The following is a 19189-nucleotide window of genomic DNA, read 5'->3' as shown; positions in this document are numbered from 1 at the left end:
CCTGTCCCCATTCTAGCTTACAGTTCAGGGCATCATCACAGCTGTGCATGTTCTGTGCAGATAACAAGCCCACGTCAGCAACACTGAATTTGGTGCAGAATTCCTTGTCTTTGGAGTATCAGCCCAGAATTTTCTTCATTTGAAAAAGGCCATATTTCTAGTCCCTATCGCTGCAATGATAATTTTTGAAATCATGCAAGCAGTCTCGGGGGGCTGGATGGGAAGAGTTTAGAGCTTCTAGGAATCAAGGGATCGACCTTAAAACACATGATCAGACCAAAGGCCTCCTTAGTCACACCATCTGTTTGCACAGCAGTCCACCAAATGTTGATGAGAAATCCACAAGCAGAACGGGAGCGCCCTAGTAGCTTCTTGCTCATGTTACCCCAAAACTGGCATACTATCTCTGATATTGGATGTACTACATGAGCGGTAGCCACTGAATATCTTATCCACCATGAATCTAACTAACCCTCCTTTAAAGCCATTTAGGGCTAGGGTGACCACCACATCTAGTAATGAATGCCATAGATTAGTTGTGCACTGTCTCTGTTGTGAGTGTCCTGATTCCCCATTATTCTAGCTTACTGAATGACCCCAAGTCTTAATATTGTGGTAGGGACAGAGAATGAAGATTTCTCACTATTCACCACCTTCTCACCATGCATACTTTCATACATCATCATACTGTCTCACTTGCCTTTCGTTTACTTGGTTCCCTCCCTCTATTTTGTAAATTTAAATCATGTAAGATTTGCTCTTGTCTTTTAATAATTCTGGGTGCCCTTTTGTGTGGCTTACGTAGCATTGTGATAGCCTTTTCAAGATCCAGTGACTAGAATTGGCATTCCAAATGTGGCCACACCACAGATTTATTTGTAAAGACAGATTTATTTGTAGTTTTATTTTCAGTTTCTCTCCTAATGATCCCCAGCTTGGAAAATGTCCTTTTCATAGCAGCTGCATCTAGCATTCAACATTGTCACCAAGCTTTCTATCATAACCTCCCAAGTCAGTCATTGTTAGCTCACCTCATCAGTGTATAAGTAAATTCAGGTCTTCTTTTTGCTTCTGTGTGCTTCGTCTTACATTTCCTTATACTGAACTGCAATTCCCTTTTTCACGTCTCTTTCTTTTCTTTGGAGAGATCTTTTCAGAGCTCCTCACTCTCCTCTTTTGTTTTAACCATCCTAAATAATTTGATGTCATTAGGCAACATGATCACCTCATCACTCATCCCTCACTTGTTTTTTTAACTCCTGAGTCAAAACAGAAAGCAAATGAAAACAGAACCTTGGACAGCTCCCTGCGAGTTTTTCTGCTGAAGCCTCTCTTTTGCTAGGATAGTGAGAGCAAACTATTACTGTATCCCAAGATGTATCAACATCCACCTTGAGCCTTACCTAGGTTGATAAACCTATAGTGTGTGACTTGCTCCTCTTTCTCCTCTTTCTCCTCCTCCTCCACTACCACCTTCATATGGCTAGACTGATGAAGAAACCTTCCTTGTTCTCAGTGGAAGCCAGGGAATGCCTCTGAACCTCTATTAGAACAGTTATTGCATGCCTTGTTATTTTACACACTTACCATACAATCCTGTGTATGGAAGTAAGTGCCATTATACTGAGCAAGGCTCACTCTTGAGTGAGAACTCATAAGACTGCAGCTTTTAATGGAAAAATAGTTGTCATCAAATATAACACTGCTAATTCTGGGCAAAATTGCTGTTAAAAGAGATCTGAGCATCACTGAATAGAAAACAGAACCTACGTCCACTATATATATATTAAACACTCCCCCAATGACTCAGCCCAAAACATTCTGCTCATTTTGCAGGAGACCCAGCCTTTATTGCTCCCTGTCTAGTTACTCACCGTAGTTTTCTCCAAGCAATGCAGCAGGTGATGGTGCTGCTGTTCAAAGGCTGATCGGTTGCGCACAGCTAAGGGATGTGCATCTGGGTCTCTGTCCTATGGAAGAAAGGAGGCAAGTGCAGAGGGATTCAATTACGCATCTCACTCACTCAGACAGACACAATTTCTAAATTAGCAACTATGGCTTTAAAACCAATGCATCTTTGCTTCAGGGTAATTTTGGGGTATGAGAGCACAGGTCTGCAAATGAATACATGTGTACGTATGCCAGCATCTGAGCCAATCAACATATTCAGAATATTCTGTTAGAATGTTATTAGTTCTGACTGCACATGGGGAAACTGTATGTTTGAATTATTTCCCACTTGAAATTCCCTGTGTAGAGAAGAGTAATAAACCAGAACCAGGAATTGCCTAGAAACTTATTTCATCATGTGCTGCTTTTCTAACTACCAGATGTTGCTGGTTTCTTAGCAGGCATATTAAAACATGCAGTCCTCTATAAGTGGTTTGGTGAAGAGGTCTTAGAAGCTAACATTGTTTAGAACCTGAACAGTCTTCACAGTATCTGAGAAACAGTGAGTTAGGTATTTACTTTATACCGTTAACTTCGGTTTCCATAGGCAGGCTAAATAGGATTTTTATCAGTTTGACTCAATCTATCAGGATGGTGGCTTTGGGAAGCCAACATTAGTTGCTACATCCTTTGCTTTATGATGACTGTATTTTGTCTTTCTTTTTCTTGAATGGTTCTTTTGATTCTTTTAAAAACATTTTTTGTCAATCAGTATGATATATTTGATGAACAGTATATAAATATTTGTAATAAACATCTAACCAAGCATTCTTCAAATTTCTGCAAAAAAAGCTATAGGTGTTGGCAGGGGTGAGTGGGAAAGGAGAGGGAGTTTTCATATTTCTACCCTTCATTTCCATTTCAAAGAAGGCGCAAAGTGGCTTAAAAAAACAATCACTGCAACCATTCTGAATAGGCTGCATACTCAGGAAATTGTACAGTATTTGCCAGGGTGAATCTAGACTACAGCCCATACCTCAAGGCCTCCATTCTGCTTGTATTGAAGGAAAGCATTGGTAGTACCGCTCTTAGCCAGCCGGATCCGGGCCAAACGAACCTTCTGCAAGGGCAAGAGAAGGGGAGAGAGAAATAAATAATCAGTTGTATCTAAAAGGAAGGGTTGATAAGCCCCTCTCGCTCATTTTGCCTGTTGTTGCACCTCCCCTTTCCCCTTCTCCTCCCCCCACTCACTTCCCAGTTACCTGCTGGGCTCGCCGCTTGTCTGCCCGCTGGTTCTGGTGGTAGATCCGGCTGAAGTTGGAAACGATGACAGGTACAGGGAGGGCGATGACCAGCACCCCACTTAGAGAGCAGATGGATCCAAAGATCTTCCCTGCAATGGTGCTCGGGACCATGTCACCGTAGCTGGAAGGGATAGGGCAGTTACTGCTGCTGCCTTGTGCCTTACCCTACCTTGGCATCTCTGACGATGGCCCATTCACATGCAGGCTGACCCCCTCTGTCCCACCACCTTTCTAAGACAATGCTGCAGATGGTTTATAGAGGAAAAGGCTTGCTCCACAGGGAATAACGGAAAGAGGGGCAGGTTGCAGTCATCTTGAACCATTTTGGGGCCCTCTCAAGACATTTTGCTGCCTGAGGTGGGACAAGGAATGGCACTCACTCATCCAAACAAACACTTTGACCATGTCAAGAATTTTTTGTAGTAACCAAAACCAGCAGGTTTATTTTGCCACATAAAGCAGGAAATCCCCCCAAGCTCTTCTCCGTGGTCCTGAAAGTTAAGTTGTGAAACTAAATTTCCAAGATCCTTTTAGGATTTTAGGATGAAGTTAAGTGAAATAATGTGAATTGGCACAACAAATTGTAGTTAATTAATTGGCTGCAATTTTCCACTGCACCTTATATGATTTCATTTACTCTGAAGTAAAATCCCAGTAGGATTCTGCCCAATACTTAAGAGACAACTTCCCTTTCACAATACCTGCTGCCTGCTGGCTCTGTCTCGTGTTTTAGGATCCTATTGATTGTGCTGGGTATCTTAACTCTTCTCTTCACTGAGCACATTACAAAAGGGTGAAAAACAGTCTAATTATCTTAACATTTTAATTTGTTTTTCATTGTAACTATACAGTGGTGCCTCGCATAGTGAGGTTAATCCATTCCGGATTAACCCTCGCTATGTGAAAACATCGCTAAATGGAACATAAAAACCCATTGGAACGTATTAAACATCGTTTAATGCGTTCCAATGGGCCCTAAACTTACAGTTCAGTGAAGTTTCCTCCATAGCGGCAGCCATTTTCGCGGCCATTTTAGAACTGCCAAACAGCTGATCCGCGGGCATCGCAAAGCGAGGAACGGTAAGCGAAACGCTTACCGATCGTCGCTATGCGAGTTTTGCCCATTGGAACGATCAGTATGCCTCCGCATTAGCAATCCTGAAAAAGGGATCGCTATGCAGATTCGTCGTTATACGGTGCGCTCGTTAAGCGAGGCACCACTGTATTTCATATGCACCCATCATTTTAAATTGTGCAACACTCTGATACGAACAAAGGAAGAAAGGTTACAAAATTAGTAATGTGGTCATACATACCCAAAGACGTGATCATCTTTATGTATGGAGGGAGGCAACTATGGGTAATGATGTGTGAAACAATAGATAGGAAGCCTGGTTTTTTTTTACTGAACCGTCCTCATGTATTTTTAACAGCAGTTTGACACAACAAGAAGTCAGGATTTCATGATCACTTTATTTTTTCACGGTGTGAAAATCTTAACCTGCATGGCAGGTTGCTATTAAAGACACAGGAGGACAACCCATAATAGGTGGTAGCAAACGTAACCAGCACTTTGTATTTCTTGAGTTGCATAAGGATTACATAAGCATAGAACTTTACATTAACATGGAACTGAACTTTCTCTCAGTCTCTTTTTCATGAGTGCTCAGCCCTGGTATTAAAAAGACAATTAAAATAAATCCACACAACTTGTACTGAAGGTGAGGTTTCAAGCATTCATGGTGGCTCTTTTTCACCCCAGGGATAGTGAGAGCCAAATAAATGTTGCAAAGCAAGATCTGAGATTTCAAAGAATAGACATGACTTAGTTTGGTTGCAGAACATTGGCACTTCTTGGCACAGGATTGTGATTTTGTTTCAGAGTGCTGCGGGGGGATAGCCAATGTTTGCACAAGTTGTTTTTTTTAAACTATAACTTCTGGAATTACTATGCTTACCGGGGCGACAGAGGGTTTCTGCGAGTTCAATAAGTAATTTTTCTAAATCTCTTCTATTAGGGAAGGATTAAATCATGTGACGTCCTGGTTCTTTCTGTTGTCTTTTCTACAACCTTGCATACTGTAGGCTGAGTGACCGGGAGGAACCTTTCTCAGCTGGGGTGACAGTCTCTCCAGCACTAACCAATTGTTCCTTCCTGCCTTGGAATTCAAAGAGACCCCTTGACTCTCTGGTGAGAATTCTCCTTGCCTCTCTTTTGTCTGTCGGAAGTCCATTAGCAGGTTGATTGTTTTGTTTGTTTGCTGTTATCTGTTCCTGGCTTTAAGTAATGAAACCTTTTCCTTCTTTCTCCTATTAATGTCTCAGGGTGAGTTGTTGAGACTATGCCAGTTAATAAGAAAGGGACGGGCTATCTGAGGAGCTTGAAGCTATTCTCTTTTTGTGAGTCTCTGTACTTCTGCTAGGTATCAAAAGGAGAATTTTAAACTAGAAATTCAAAACTCTGCAGCAGTTTTTGGGCAGAGCTGGGAAGATCAACCTTTTTGAGCTGCAAGTCCCGGAACTATAACCACCACCCCAGCAGCATGGCCATTATCTTGGTAGTGAATTCTGGAAGTCATGCCCACCCACCCCCCCAAAAAAACTTTTCCCACACCTTTTTCCAGCTGTATCAGGGATGGTGAACTTTCAATTGTTTCAGCTGACAGTCAGTGTGGAGAATTTAGGCAGAATGTCAGACTGAGACTCGGCAGGTTAGGTCATGGAAACTCACAGGTAATGTAGACTTTGTAGAAAATATACTGCATGGAAGGGTGAAATCAGGTAACTGGTGTTGACCCGTAATAACAAATTTCACAAGGACAGTCGAAATAATAACTCTGCAAGAGCAGGAAGAGTTCACAGTGCAATTTATGGTGGTGTGGATTACATTTCCTTGAGCAGCCTGTCCAAAAGGGTGTCCTTGCAACTTTGCCCTCTTCAGAAATGGCATACTGTATTATGAGCACTGCTTAGTCCTAATAAGGATATTATTTTACTAACTCTATGAATTTCCCTCGGCTGCTCAACCCGCCCAAGAAAGAACAAAGAAAGAATCAAAGCCGGAGCTTGGTGCTTGAAAATAGCAATTAAATTTTTATTTGAAGAATGCTCAACTAATTTTGAAAATGATCCTCTTCAAGGACAAAAGGTCTTTGTGCAACTTTCTGTTCTGGTACATCAGTTAAAATAGTTCGCTCAGGGAACAGTCTCTGGTCTGTAAGGCCAAGACTATTGATTCCTAAGGAAAACAGTTTTCAAAAAGGGGTCAAACAAATTTCAGATCATCACTACTCTTTTAAAATTTCAGGCCACTACCTTCATTCTCTGCCAACCCTTGACTTCCAGGTGCTACACCTCTTTTTTTCCTACCTGTGAATGCGCCATAATGTACAAGGCCAGCCCTACTATTAGGCAGAGTGACACAACCAACTCAATCAATAGATGCTGGAGAGCGGGGGAGGAATGGCAACTCCCAGCCATTCTTTCCGATTTCCCTTGAAACTCCTCTGTCCTGGAGAACAGAGATTTCAGTATACAACACAGCCCCTTCCACGTCCACTGCCCTCAAAAGTGAGGAGTGACACTGTTTCATCAGCAGTGCACCCAGACTCAAGTGCCAGCCTGATGGGCTTCTGTCCATGGAATGGGGAGAGGCTGAATTTTTTTTGCTTTGCCTTAGACTTCAAAATGCTTTCACCTGATGCTGAAAGCACTGGGAAGTCCTGTGCTACAAGGTACAACATTATCTAGAAATACTGGAGTAACAGAGACATAGTAAAGTTCCTTCTGCAAAATAAAATGACTATTGGTAATGTCATTATTTCTTCTTCTTCTTTAGTGTAATGCGTAATATATGCTTGTGAATCCTATCTCTTGGGCAGAGGTCATTTAGCTCAGTGGTTTAGGTATCTGGCTATGGAGCCAGAGGTTAGGAGTTTGATTCCCCATTGGGCCTCCTTCATAGGGGCTGGACTTGATGATCCAGAAAATCTCTTTCAGTTCTGCAGTTCTAAGACTAAGATTATTTGGGGCAGGAGGGGAGAATCCGGAGCCATTTTTGCTGTTTTTAAGTGTATTTTTAAAACAATGGCCAAAATATCTTTGCATGGTTATACTGGTGTAACACTACGAACATAACATTTGGAAGAGAATTGTCTCAAGTTCAGAAATCACCATAGACATTATCAGTGCAATTTGTTAACTCAAGGTAATTTACCTCTAAAAGTTATGCCATTTATGCTATGCCAGTTTAACTATGAGCATTATGTGAGATTAACTACTTTGTTAGCACTGCACTAGTTTAACTATATGAGTTACTCTTTTTATAACAAGCAACAGTGGCCGTGCTGGCTGAGGAATTGTGCATGTTACAATCTGATCAATAACATTTCCCAGCTGTGTTCTGGGTGTAGGCTTGTTGCCCCCTTCGCTGGTTGATCCTCATTCCCTAGAATAACTCTAAGGTTGTCATTCCGAAAATGCATCAGAAGAGCAGGCAACATGCAACAAGTAAGTCGACTCATGGGCTGAGGATCTACTGCTTCCTGTCAGGGAACAGCAGGCTACAAGAATTATGGCTTTAATAACTCCTTGGTTCTCTCTGATGGACGGGCCCTTGGGAGAATATCAATGGGAGGAATGCTGGGAAAGGGAGGAAGAGAAGCCGGTAATTGAATATTAACACACAGCAGGGACTGTAATGAGCAAATGAATAAACAAACAAACAAGTGAATGAATGCTGGAGATCCTGTGTGGTTCCCCAGGTTATTTTTGTATTTTGTATTTTGCCACTTGCCTGCCTTCTGATGGGAGAACGAAGAGGGAGAAAAAAAATGGCAGTACATTTGGCCGCCCTGAGTCCCTATGTGCCTTTTCTCACCTGGGATTTTGAACTTCCGCACTAGGGTGAGCCCTGCCATTAGGCAGAGCAAGGCAACAACAAGGACCCTCCAGCTGTTTCTCCTGAGCCCCCTAGCTTTCCCCTTGCTAGAAAGGCAATCCTGTGTGAGCCTACATCCTTTCCTTCACCCTCTTCAACTGATGTGGTGCCCACAGGAGTACTGAAGGACCGATCCTGTTGTTGAAGTTGAGGTACCATCCAGCTGCCAGTCTAGTCAACATCTATCCATGAAATGGTGGAAGGAGGTACCATCTTATCCTTTGCCTCAGTCAGCAAAAATGTCCTGGGCTGGCCCTGTTGAGCACAGACAAATCAAATACAGAATACACATTGCATAAGGAATGAAGAGTGCCTGTGTGTTTAAAGTATTGTCTTTCTAGGTTAGATCAAAGATATATCTTACCCAAAGCATGAGAAAGTTACTCTGTGGGCTATGACTTCCAGAATGCTCCAACCAGCACATTTTATTCCAGTCTTTGCCACTGTTCCTTTTGATCAGTAGAAGCAACAGCCCAACACCTCCTTTGTCTTCAGAATTTGTACTCACAGATAAGACTGCCTCTGAACTTGAAGGGTTTTTTTTTGCTAACAGTGATGCGAAAATATGTCTTGTATAAATTTATTTAATCTTCCTATAAAAGCCATCTAAATATGCTTTCCCCCATTCAAAATACTCCCCGTTTTCTTGACTGGGGTGAGCTGGGGATGCAGAACCTGATTAGGAATCAGATTCTTTCTCTGGTTGCCACTAGTAAGCAGTTTGAATGGGAAGCTACACGGAAAATACAAATATGTGCCCTGCAATCCTGCTGGAAATTGTGCCAAGCTCTTCTCCGAGCTCCATAGCACAGAACTTGGAAAAGTTATTTTTTGGACTACTGCTCCCATAATCCCACCAGCACCTTCTTGTGTAGCCAAGAACAAAACATCTCACAACATCTCTTTATATCATATTTTATATATTTTTTGGACTACAATCCCAAGGATGGCTTAATCAACCTGGCCACTGGAGATTCTGGATTTTGGGAGCTGTAGTCCAAAACCATAAATATGCATACCCCTCTTCCAAAAATGGGACCCAAGGAAGCTTAATAAGTACTTAAAAACAAATATGAAAAGGGGTGAATATATAATGAACTGCAATATTAAAAAAAAATATTACAAATTAAAAGTACTGAATAAAATCCATCTAAATTTAAAAGCATGTTTTAAAGGCTTAAAAGTACATCACCACCATTAGAACCCTTTCCTTAACAATCAATTAGGGACGTGGTGGCGCTGTGGGTTAAACCACAGAAGCCTCTGTGCCGCAAGGTCAGAAGACCAGCAGTTGTAAGATTGAAGCCACGCCATGGAGTAAGTTCCTGTTGCTTGTCCCAGCTCCTGCCAACCTAGCAGTTCGAAAAGATGTAAAAATGCAAGTAGATAAATAAGTACCGCCATGGTGGGAAGGTAATGGTGGTCCATGTCTAGTCACGCTGACTACATGACCACAGAAACTGTCTACGGACAAACGCTGGCTCTACGGCTTGGAGACGGGGATGAGCACTGCGCCCTAGAGTCGGACACAACTGGACTAAATGTCAAGGGGAACCTTTACCTTTACTAACAGTCAATAACTTACTGAAAGAAAAGATCTAAAAGAAAGGCATTTGTCTGCTTCCAGAAGGACAGCAAGGAGGGAACCAGCCGGGTCACCTGTAGAAATATGTTGCCATGGCTGGAGAGCCAACATGGGGGGGGGGAACCCTCATTACCTTACCAAAGATGCTTGTGAGAGCCAAGCAACAGAAAGAAAGGCCTCCCCTGAAGATCTTAAAAACCAAAGAATTCCACTTGGGGAGTTAACAGTCCTTCAGATCCAGGCCATTTAGAGATATGAATGTCAAAACTGGCACTTTGAATTAGGCTCGTAAAGGACCAGTAGCCAGTGAAGCTCTTGTAACAAGGAATTTCTGTTCTGCCTGTAACCAGTTTGGGTCAGAAGTCTAGCCGCAGCATTCTGGATGAGCTGCAGTTTCTAACTACTGTAGTTTCCAAAGGCAGCCCCACAGAGAGTGCACTGCAGTCATTCAAATAAGCTGTAACTAAGATATGTATCACTATGGTCAGATTGGGCATGCTGCAGTAGGCACACTAGTTTTAACTCCTGACCACTAGTGAGACCTGGGTCAAAGATGCATCAAGAAGCATGCCCAAGCTAAGTGGGTTAAGGGTCCAAAGAAGAGTTAGAAACACAAAACATATACTGTATCTAGACCGGCGGTCCAGAGCACAAGTGGAATCTAGGTATAGAAAAGACAAAATAGAGGGCCTCTACACAGAACAAACAATATTCAATAAACTTCTGCTGGGCTCAAATGATAAAGTATTTAAGAAAATGTATGATTATTTACTTGAAATTAAAATGCAAGATGAGATGGTAAAAGAATGTATGATTAGGTGGGCACAAAATATAGGACATATTGATATTGATCAATGGCTGCAAATATGGAAAAATAACATAAAGCTCACAAAATTGGTAAATTTCAAGGAGAACATATATAAAATGTTTTATAGGTGGCATATGACTCTGAAAAAAATTGTCAAATATTTATACAGAGGTGTTAAATGTTTGTTGGAAGTGTGAAGCACAAGAGGGAAGCTTTTACCATATGTGGTGGACTTGTAGAGTAGCAAAACAGCATCGGATAGCAGTACATACTCTGTTACAAAAAATACTGCTTTGTAATGTTCCACTAACCCCAGAAATGTTTTTTACTGAGCATTATACCAGATAAGACAAAGAACTACCTAGTTATATATATAATCACTGAAGCCAGAATTCTTCATGCTAAGAATTGGAAGAAATTGGAGATACCGAAACAAGAAGAACTCATTGAGAAGATACAGGAAGCGGCAGAAATAGATATCCTATCAGAAGTGTTGAAAGACTGTCCAGTACAAAAGTGAACTGAACAATGGGATTTATTATATAAATGGCTTGAGTCACCAGATAGTCCTTGAATAACATGGAATTAAACTAAGATGTAACTGTAAGTTGAAACCTGGAGGGCAATCAAATTGTAGAAAGGCGAAAAGCCGACTTGATATCGCAACATGGGTGACAGTACATTATGTATTCTCCTTCCCCCTCTTTTTCCCCCCATATCCCCTTTTGTACTCCCTACCTTATTCCTAGTTGTTAAAAATAAAAAATAAATTAAAAAAAAGAAGCATGCCCAAGCTGTAAACCTGAGTTTTCAGGAGGAGTAAAACTCTATCTAATACAGATTGGACCCTCCTTGACTGACCAGGTGTGCATCTGTGTTGCCTGGATTAAGCTTCAGTGCATTCATCCAGTCCATTACTGACAGCAGCCACTGGTTTAGATCTGCAATAACTTTCCCAGAATTGGATGGAAAACACAAGAGTTGGTTGTCATCCGCATATTTCTTGCACTGAATCCCCAGACTCCAAACAGCCTCTCCCAGTGGCTTCACACATGTGACAAACAGAACCCTAATAGACCCCACAGGCTAATACTGTAGCAAGGGTGTCAAGTAACAGCTCCCCAGCATCATTGACTGAGCTCATCCTTCCAAGAAGGACTGGAGTTTCTGTAGAGCAGTGCCTCCAAGACATGTCCCAGGGAGAAAGACTGAGAAGATACTGAAAGCCATCGAGAGAACCAGGAGAAACAACAGGGACACATTCTTCTTGTCCAGTTCCTGTTGCAGATCGTACAGCAAGGTGACCAAAACTGTCCCAGTCTGAATCAGGCCAGGTTTGAAGCCAGAATGAAATGGGTCTAATAGGTAGTCACTGGCTACAGCTGTTTCACCTTGATTCTACTCAGTTCCTCAGTCTTTTCTCCATGGACGCACAGGAACCACTGGAACACAGGTCGCTGCCTCACAGCCCATCAGACCTTCTGTCTCAGGACTGGGAAAGTGCCTTGCCTGGAAGTCTGAAGAACTCCTGCTAGTTTTTGCCTTAGTCCTGTGGCATATCAGATATTGTTGCACTGCAGCTCCCATCACCCTTAACCAGCTTAGCTATTGTTGAGAAATGATGGGAGTTGTAGTCCAACATCTGATTGGGTGTGCATTTCCTGACTTCAGTTTACACACAAATGACCGCAGCATTCATCTTCGTGGGGGCCAACTATTAACTCTTCATAAGGATTTGATCTTATTGTTCCTAGCCATGAGCAGATTATACTCAATATTGGAAAAATCTGAATAAACAACATTTTGAATTGGCTTGATACAATATTGGAGAGCTCTTTTTAATGCTTTTTACAAACAGTCAAATTTGTAGCCATGTTGGATGCTGTAATGTATGGTACGGCTTTGTATTTTTAGAAATGAATGAATGTCTTTTTGATTGGCATTTTAAACATTATTAAAACGATAGCAGTTCTCCAGAGTTTCAGGGAAGCTGCTTTCCTGCTGCCGCCAACCTAAGATGCCAGGGGACAAACCTGTAACTACTCGTATACACCACACATTGCTCAGATATTTCCTCCCCTTTTCCTCCCCTTCTTTCACAGACAAACATGGTTGCTAGTGCTAGATAGAGCAGATAAGTCATCATGGGGCAACTTGAGACTGGCCGGAATAGGCATTTCACTGCCTATGTCCTTCATTCTTTGTTCCATTCAGAAGTCCTGACTGACAGTGGTCAGAATCATTCTTATCTTTATTATGACTTTAATTGTTCCAGTTTGAGTCCTGGCACAGAGAACAAATTCTGAGGTACAATCCTAGCAAAGCTCTGGTTCACACGAGTCCAGAGTGGTATAATATACCAGATGGGCGGGATATAAATCAAATAAATAAATAAATAAATAAAAATGTTAATGTAATTAAACCTTCTCTGCCCTCAGGAAGAGTTGTCCATCACTGTACATGATGAAGAGCATAGGCCATGGTCCTATATGATCAGCCCTAGTTCTTGCCTCTTGTACTCTGGAAAACAATTAGAGAGTTTTTCTCTTAGCTTGTATGTATTTGTGCTAAATGAGAACTATTCTTTCATCCTTTGCCCCTCGAGTCCCGCTTGCTAAATCCTTTAACATCTCCATGGCTTTCCTCTGATCTTTGGTTCATTTACATCCTTCTTTAAATTATGTTCAACCTAACTAGGTAAAGATGCTCACCTGACATCCAGCATGGCCTAGATGGATACAGATGTACTCCTCCCATAGAGCGAAGGTCAGGGACCACTGGCCCTCCAGGTGTTTTGAACTACAATTCCCACAAAAGACAGAAGTTTACATGGAGGCTACATGGGTGAGATGGGTTTGGAGGGACAGATTTGATGGGGAAAGGGAGAGATGGCTGAGCATGGTAAAAAAAAAAGTATGATTTACAGGCTTCAGACAACAGTGGTGTATCATGCAACAATACTGGGAGTCCTGTATCCCACTTTCACAGTGATTAGCAGGAAAAAATATGTGTACATAATTCTCCCACTACACATCCAAATTGGAGAAATATACATCTAGGTGCCATGATTCTCCTCTAATAAAATGTATATGTTCTCCATAATCTTGGGTTGGGGGAGGGGGGGACTTGTGCTTTCTTTAACCAATAAGTGTAATTTTTAACCAAAAATGACCATCTAGTCATTTTTAACCAAAAATGACCATCTAGTTCCATTTTTGTTTGGAGGAGCTGATGCACCTTTCAGATAGTAACAGGGGTAAAAGAATGGGCCTTGGACCTCAGAGCTCATTCACTGCAATATACAGAAAGGGCCCAGCCTAGAAGTTATTAATAATTAAGAACTAGCTCTCTAAGAATGACTTCTTAAGATTATGTTGGAAACCTGGACTGTAGCAATTTGGGAATTAAATAGGAGGCTCATATCCCAAAATGGACCTCCATTCAACAATAACAACAATGAAACCAATACTTAGAAAAATGAGACATCATGGATAAACATGATCAGCACTTTTCTCTCTGGCATCTAGTTTCCTAGCATAAGCATTAAGTCTGTTGGACTGAGGGCTGAAAAGCCTGATCCTAGTCCCAACTGAGCCCTGAAACTCACTAGCTGGCCTTGGACCTGTCATTCTCCCTCAGTCTGACCTACCTTACAGAGTGGTATAAATAAAATGGGAAGGAGGAGAGCCATGTGTGCTGTCTTAGCTCATGGAAAGAAAGCCAGAATATAAACATAGTATAAAATAAAGTGCAATCATAGACAAATCTATAAGGGTCCAATATATTCCACAGAAATCAGTCAGATGAATTAGTAGCTGTTATTCCCATTGCTTTTAATGGGTTGCACATTACTAAAATCAGTTTGACTGGGGTTCTGTGTCTTTTATGTCTCCTTCCTTCAAGAGGCCCAGGGCAAGAAATATGGTTCTTCCTTCCTCTGCATTTTATCTCCAAAACAACCTCGTGAAATAGGTTAAGTGGAGAGAATGAATGACTGGCTCAAAGTCATTCAATGGGCGAGCAGGGATTTGAACCCAGATCACCTATATTTTAGCCTGACACTCTAAGGACTGCACTGCATGGACTCCTACAGATTCACAGCCAGGGCTTTGGAGTCCAAGAGTACAGCAACCAGATGGCCTTGAGCTTCAGCACTTCCTGTGTTTGCAAAAAACAAAACACGTGGTCGATTTCCTTTTCGACAGACAGGGTTTCTCCTCCTCCTCCTCGCAACCTGCCCTCAGCATGTCTTTGGCTTGGCTTTCCACACAGCACTTTATTTTAATCTTGCCCTGAATTTCATCTTCTTGATGACAAGGCTGACTCGTCAATCCACCCAAACTCATTCTGGATTCTAATCCTGACCTCCAAAATGTAATGCAATCAATGCCAGCTTTGCAATGGCTCTGCATTTGATAAGGCTGTTCCCTGATCCTTCATCCAAGTCTTTCACAGAAAACATTGAACAACAACAGATCGTGATGAACCCCCACCTCCCACCCTGTAGGATCATTTTGGGTGTCTTCTTCTTTTGCTTATGAAGACTCGATTTGAAAATGTGATTTCCCCACATTTTCTGGAGTCACAGCACTGAACTACTGGTGACTAGTTAATTTCTAGGGATACTTTGCCGTTTACTGGTCCCTGGGCTTCCTGCATTCCTGGTTTGATCAAGCAAGCCACTTCCTTATGCCACAGAAGGAAATAGCATGCTCCATGGCCTGCTGGCTGAAAATGATGAGATATGTAGTTCAAATCAGTCAGAGGGTTGCTGAGACGTGTCGTTCAAATCAGTCACCAGGTGGGGAGAAGCTGGTATAGATTACACCAGGGGAAATGGTTCTTTGTCCAGTAGACCCTCTGTAGAACTCTACTCCTCACCACATATCCCCATCCCATTGAGAAAAAATGCTGCAGCTGGAAGAATCTCATGGTAGGGATTCCAGGTGGAATCTCCCCAGCCCAGCCCAACACATTCATGTGCCCTATTGGGCATGAAGAGAATTGCCCCAGTTGTTTCCAGTCTCAGACCAGAGATAGCAGGGCATTTTCTGTGCAGAAAGTGGTAAGGAGTTCTAGTTATCCCTCTATAATGAGGGGAGAAATGACATCCAGGCACAGGAAGGGCTGGATGATGGAAGGTATGAGTGGGACTGTTTTGTGCCACCCTCCCTAGGACAGTTTGTGTCTTAAAGGGCAGCCCAGTCCTTGAACAAATCCACTTCCCGCCATGGATTATACCTTAACTAGTACTGAGATCTTGAGTAGGTTCTGGTATGAAAGGGACAAAATAGCACACAGACATCAAAGCATCCAAGTAAAAAAATGCAAAAACATTTCTATCTGAAGCAAATCTATTTCCTCAGTTTTTGGCTATTTTCACCATAATAAAACAAAGGCATTTCTCTCTCTCTCTCTCTCTCTCTCTTGCAAATTACTTTACTGTGAGATTACAGTCCTTAATATTTTCTGTTCTACTGATGAAAAAATTAAGTGGAAAGCAGTTTCATGGAAATTACTTCCACATCACACAATGCACATATGAATTAGCCATTGGACACCAAGAGATGACCATAGTAACAGCTTGGAATGCCTCACTTTTCTTGGTTCATTTTGTTCTTGCTTTGGCTGTAAATTCAGAAAACCTACACTTAATGAGCGAACCGAATCGTGCAAGTCATTACAGCAGGAGCAAAAGCCATTATTGAGCCAAAGCGTTTTATATTTCTGAAAGACACATTATGGATTCAAATAACTGCAGTAAGACTTTGTGTTCAAAATACTTGTCAATTAAATCATTTCTATTTTATTTTTGAATTAGTGAAAGCCTGCAGTGAACCTCTAAATGCATTTCATTGATCCACAGCCCACACAGTTGCTCCCCAATAGATTCCATTTAATGTTGTGCAAGCTCTTTCCTGGATGCTCTGGCATATAGGGTTAGATCAGACTAAATGTCTATCTAGACCGGCATCCTGCTTCCCACAGGGGCCAGACCCCTCAATGGAAAGCACGTGGACTTGCACACACTGAATGTGAGCACATGAGTCCCTTTTCCATTTCCTCTGATCCTGGAGACATCCCATCACAAGGGTGGGGGAACCCATGGCTATCCAGATGCTAGACTAAAACTCTCTGAGCCATCCTGGCAGTCATATTTGATTATCACACCCATCCCTTAAAATCTATTAACACTCAAAGCATATGGAAGTCGAGCTCCATCTCTTTTGAACACTGGTGCTGATATTATTTTAGGTAAAAAAAAGATTAGACAGGGATAACCACAGACAGACCAATGCCAGGAACTGTCAGAGGAGGATCTAACCTGGGTGGCTGGGTGGTGCAGAGGGCAGCCGTAGACAACACGTGTGTTTTCTCATAGTTATGAGAGTGAGAAAATCTTACACTCCAAAGGTGAGTTTGAATTCCTGATAAAGAAGAGGAGAAATCACTCCTTCACCAGGCAGATTTTGGAAAAATTGCTTTTTCAGGCCAGAGTTCCCAGAATCCTCTTTTATGGGAATTGTAGTCCTAAAAAGGTAACCTTCCAAAGTTGTTTCAGGAAAATGGAAGGGGACACATGAGGACATACAAGCATCTACACATGTAAACACACACACACACACACAGAGAGAGAGAGAGAGAGAGAGAGAGAGAGAGAGAGAGAGAGATAACCTCACAGAGATTATCCTCAGGGAATCCCTGGACAATTTCTGGATTGCATACTGTATATGAGAGTTTGTGGTAACACCAAAGGCTTCTGCAGAACCGAGGAAAGCTCCCTGTTCTCTCCCTTAGGCAGCGCACAACCAAGACAATTCAGATCTGCACCTTGAGGTGAGTCATCCATCCAGCACAAGGTAGGGATCAGTGAGATTTCTTTTTTTCTCTCTCCTTTTCTTTTGGCTCCATGTCATTTTAAAACAAGAATCTGCCAAAATTCACAAATGTCTTCAAATGGGACAGAAAGAAATTTGGGATTTTAAAAAATCCTAATGTAGAAGAAACTGACAGATTTACATTTTTGGGCCCAGAGGTTTGTGACTTCAGCTCTTAACAGACCTACAGCTGAAATCACTAAGTCGTCACAATCCCTCCATATTCAAGTCTGCTAGTGATCAGTTTGAAACGTGACTTTCTCTCTTTTTTAAATCCCACTGGAAGATGACTCTTCTATAAGAGCTCCCTGGCAGCAGAGGCACAATGTAGTTCTCTCAATGCAGGGAGCTACTGCTTCCTCTTATTACCCAGTTTGATGGCTCTGTTCTGCAGGGCCAGGCCAGCCATGAGTCAGGGGTAGGACAGAGCTGTGGGGGCAACAGAAGACCCGCCACCACTTCCCTAAAATGGCTGCTCCATGACATGGCTGTCTCTTAGCTGGCTATTGGAATAGTATCTGACTCTGAGGGGGTCTTCCAATCCAGGGCATTGGACTGGAAGAGTAGCCAAAGATATGGATGCCACAGCATTTGAATAATGCCACAGCCAGGCATTATTCAAATAGCCAACCAAGAAGCAGTCATGTTGTGAAGCTAGCAGAAAAGTGACCATGCCATAGAGGCTATTTGGCAAACTGAGGGTCTGACTCTCCCTTCCTTTTCTTCCTCCTCCCTCCTTCTCCCCACATGTGTTGCTGGGGGCAGAAAGGCAGGGCAACTCTTTCTGCCTTGATGGTGAGAGACCTTCCACCAAGCCTGCCACTCATGTCCCAAGGGTTGCCTTCTCTCTGGTCCAGCTATGGATCCCTGAAGTGAAGTACTGTTTATTCTGACTGTGGAACTTGATCAGGGTAAACAAGAGGCACTGGTTCTTTAGTAACATATTCTCTGTCTGTGGAACCCATTCCCACAGAATGCTGTGATGGTCTGTAGCACAAAGGGCTTATTGCGAAGATTTAGAAAACGAGGAAGAGAGGTGTACGGGTGGTTGCTAAATATAAAAGCCAGATATGCCACTTTCTTTTTGAGGCCTAATCTGTCTTGCCACCATCATTTCTTCCTCCTGAATGTCTAGACATTCTCTGTTTGCGTTCACTGTCCTAAGACAGGATACTTGACTAGAAGGAGCAATGGTCTGAAACAAAGTTGACCATCACTATGTACATGAGCCAATTCTTGTGATGTGACTGCATGAAAGTGCAATGAAAGCTAGAGAGCAAGTGGAGAAGTTAGAGTATAGGGCCAGGACTGGCTATAAAACAGTGACCTCAGGCTAGTCATTTTCTCTCTCTCTCTCTCTCTCTCTCTCTCTCTCTCTCTGTCAAAACCCAACCTACTTCACTGGTTTGTTGTGAAGGTGACATGGATGAAAAGGGAGTCCTATATGTTGCTTTGAGCTTTCTGGAGGAAAGGTAGGGCAGGTATATGTGTATATAAATACCAGGTACTGTATATCAATAATGACTATAATATGGTGCTAAACCTAAAGTAAGCCTATTGCAATCAATGGAATTTGAGTTGGGACTATTTATTCACTTCAGTGGCAACAGAAAGTTTCTGTTGAACTACAACTCTCAGGATTCTTACCATTGGTGGTGCTGGCTAGGGATGATAGAATCTGCAGCCCAATGTCATCCTGAAGGGCTATCCTTTGCCCATCCTTGACACAGTCCATAATATCTGTGTTCTTGGTTATTTCCACTGAATTCTATAAAGTCCTAAAGA

The 19189-nt window shown here is 42.2% G+C and overlaps 1 protein-coding gene across 2 annotated transcripts in view; it reads right to left on the bottom strand.

The window, feature by feature from the left end:
* KCND1 (potassium voltage-gated channel subfamily D member 1) overlaps window positions 1–19189 on the bottom strand; it is a 72550-nt gene that overhangs the window by 16851 nt on the left and 36510 nt on the right. For both annotated transcript variants that reach the window (XM_072991354.2, XM_072991355.2), the window contains exons 3-5: window positions 3153–3315; window positions 2927–3010; window positions 1875–1970 (exon numbers count right to left, since the gene is read on the bottom strand). In XM_072991354.2, the coding sequence (XP_072847455.1) occupies window positions 1875–1970; window positions 2927–3010; window positions 3153–3315 (343 nt within the window). The remainder of the gene's footprint in view (window positions 1–1874; window positions 1971–2926; window positions 3011–3152; window positions 3316–19189) is intronic.

The sequence above is a fragment of the Pogona vitticeps genome, chromosome 2 (genome assembly GCF_051106095.1).
Source record: "Pogona vitticeps strain Pit_001003342236 chromosome 2, PviZW2.1, whole genome shotgun sequence".
In the NCBI taxonomy this organism is placed as follows: Eukaryota; Metazoa; Chordata; class Lepidosauria; order Squamata; family Agamidae; genus Pogona; species Pogona vitticeps.
The sequence above is the reverse complement of the archived record's forward strand: the minus strand, read 5'-3'. Positions and strand labels throughout refer to the sequence as shown.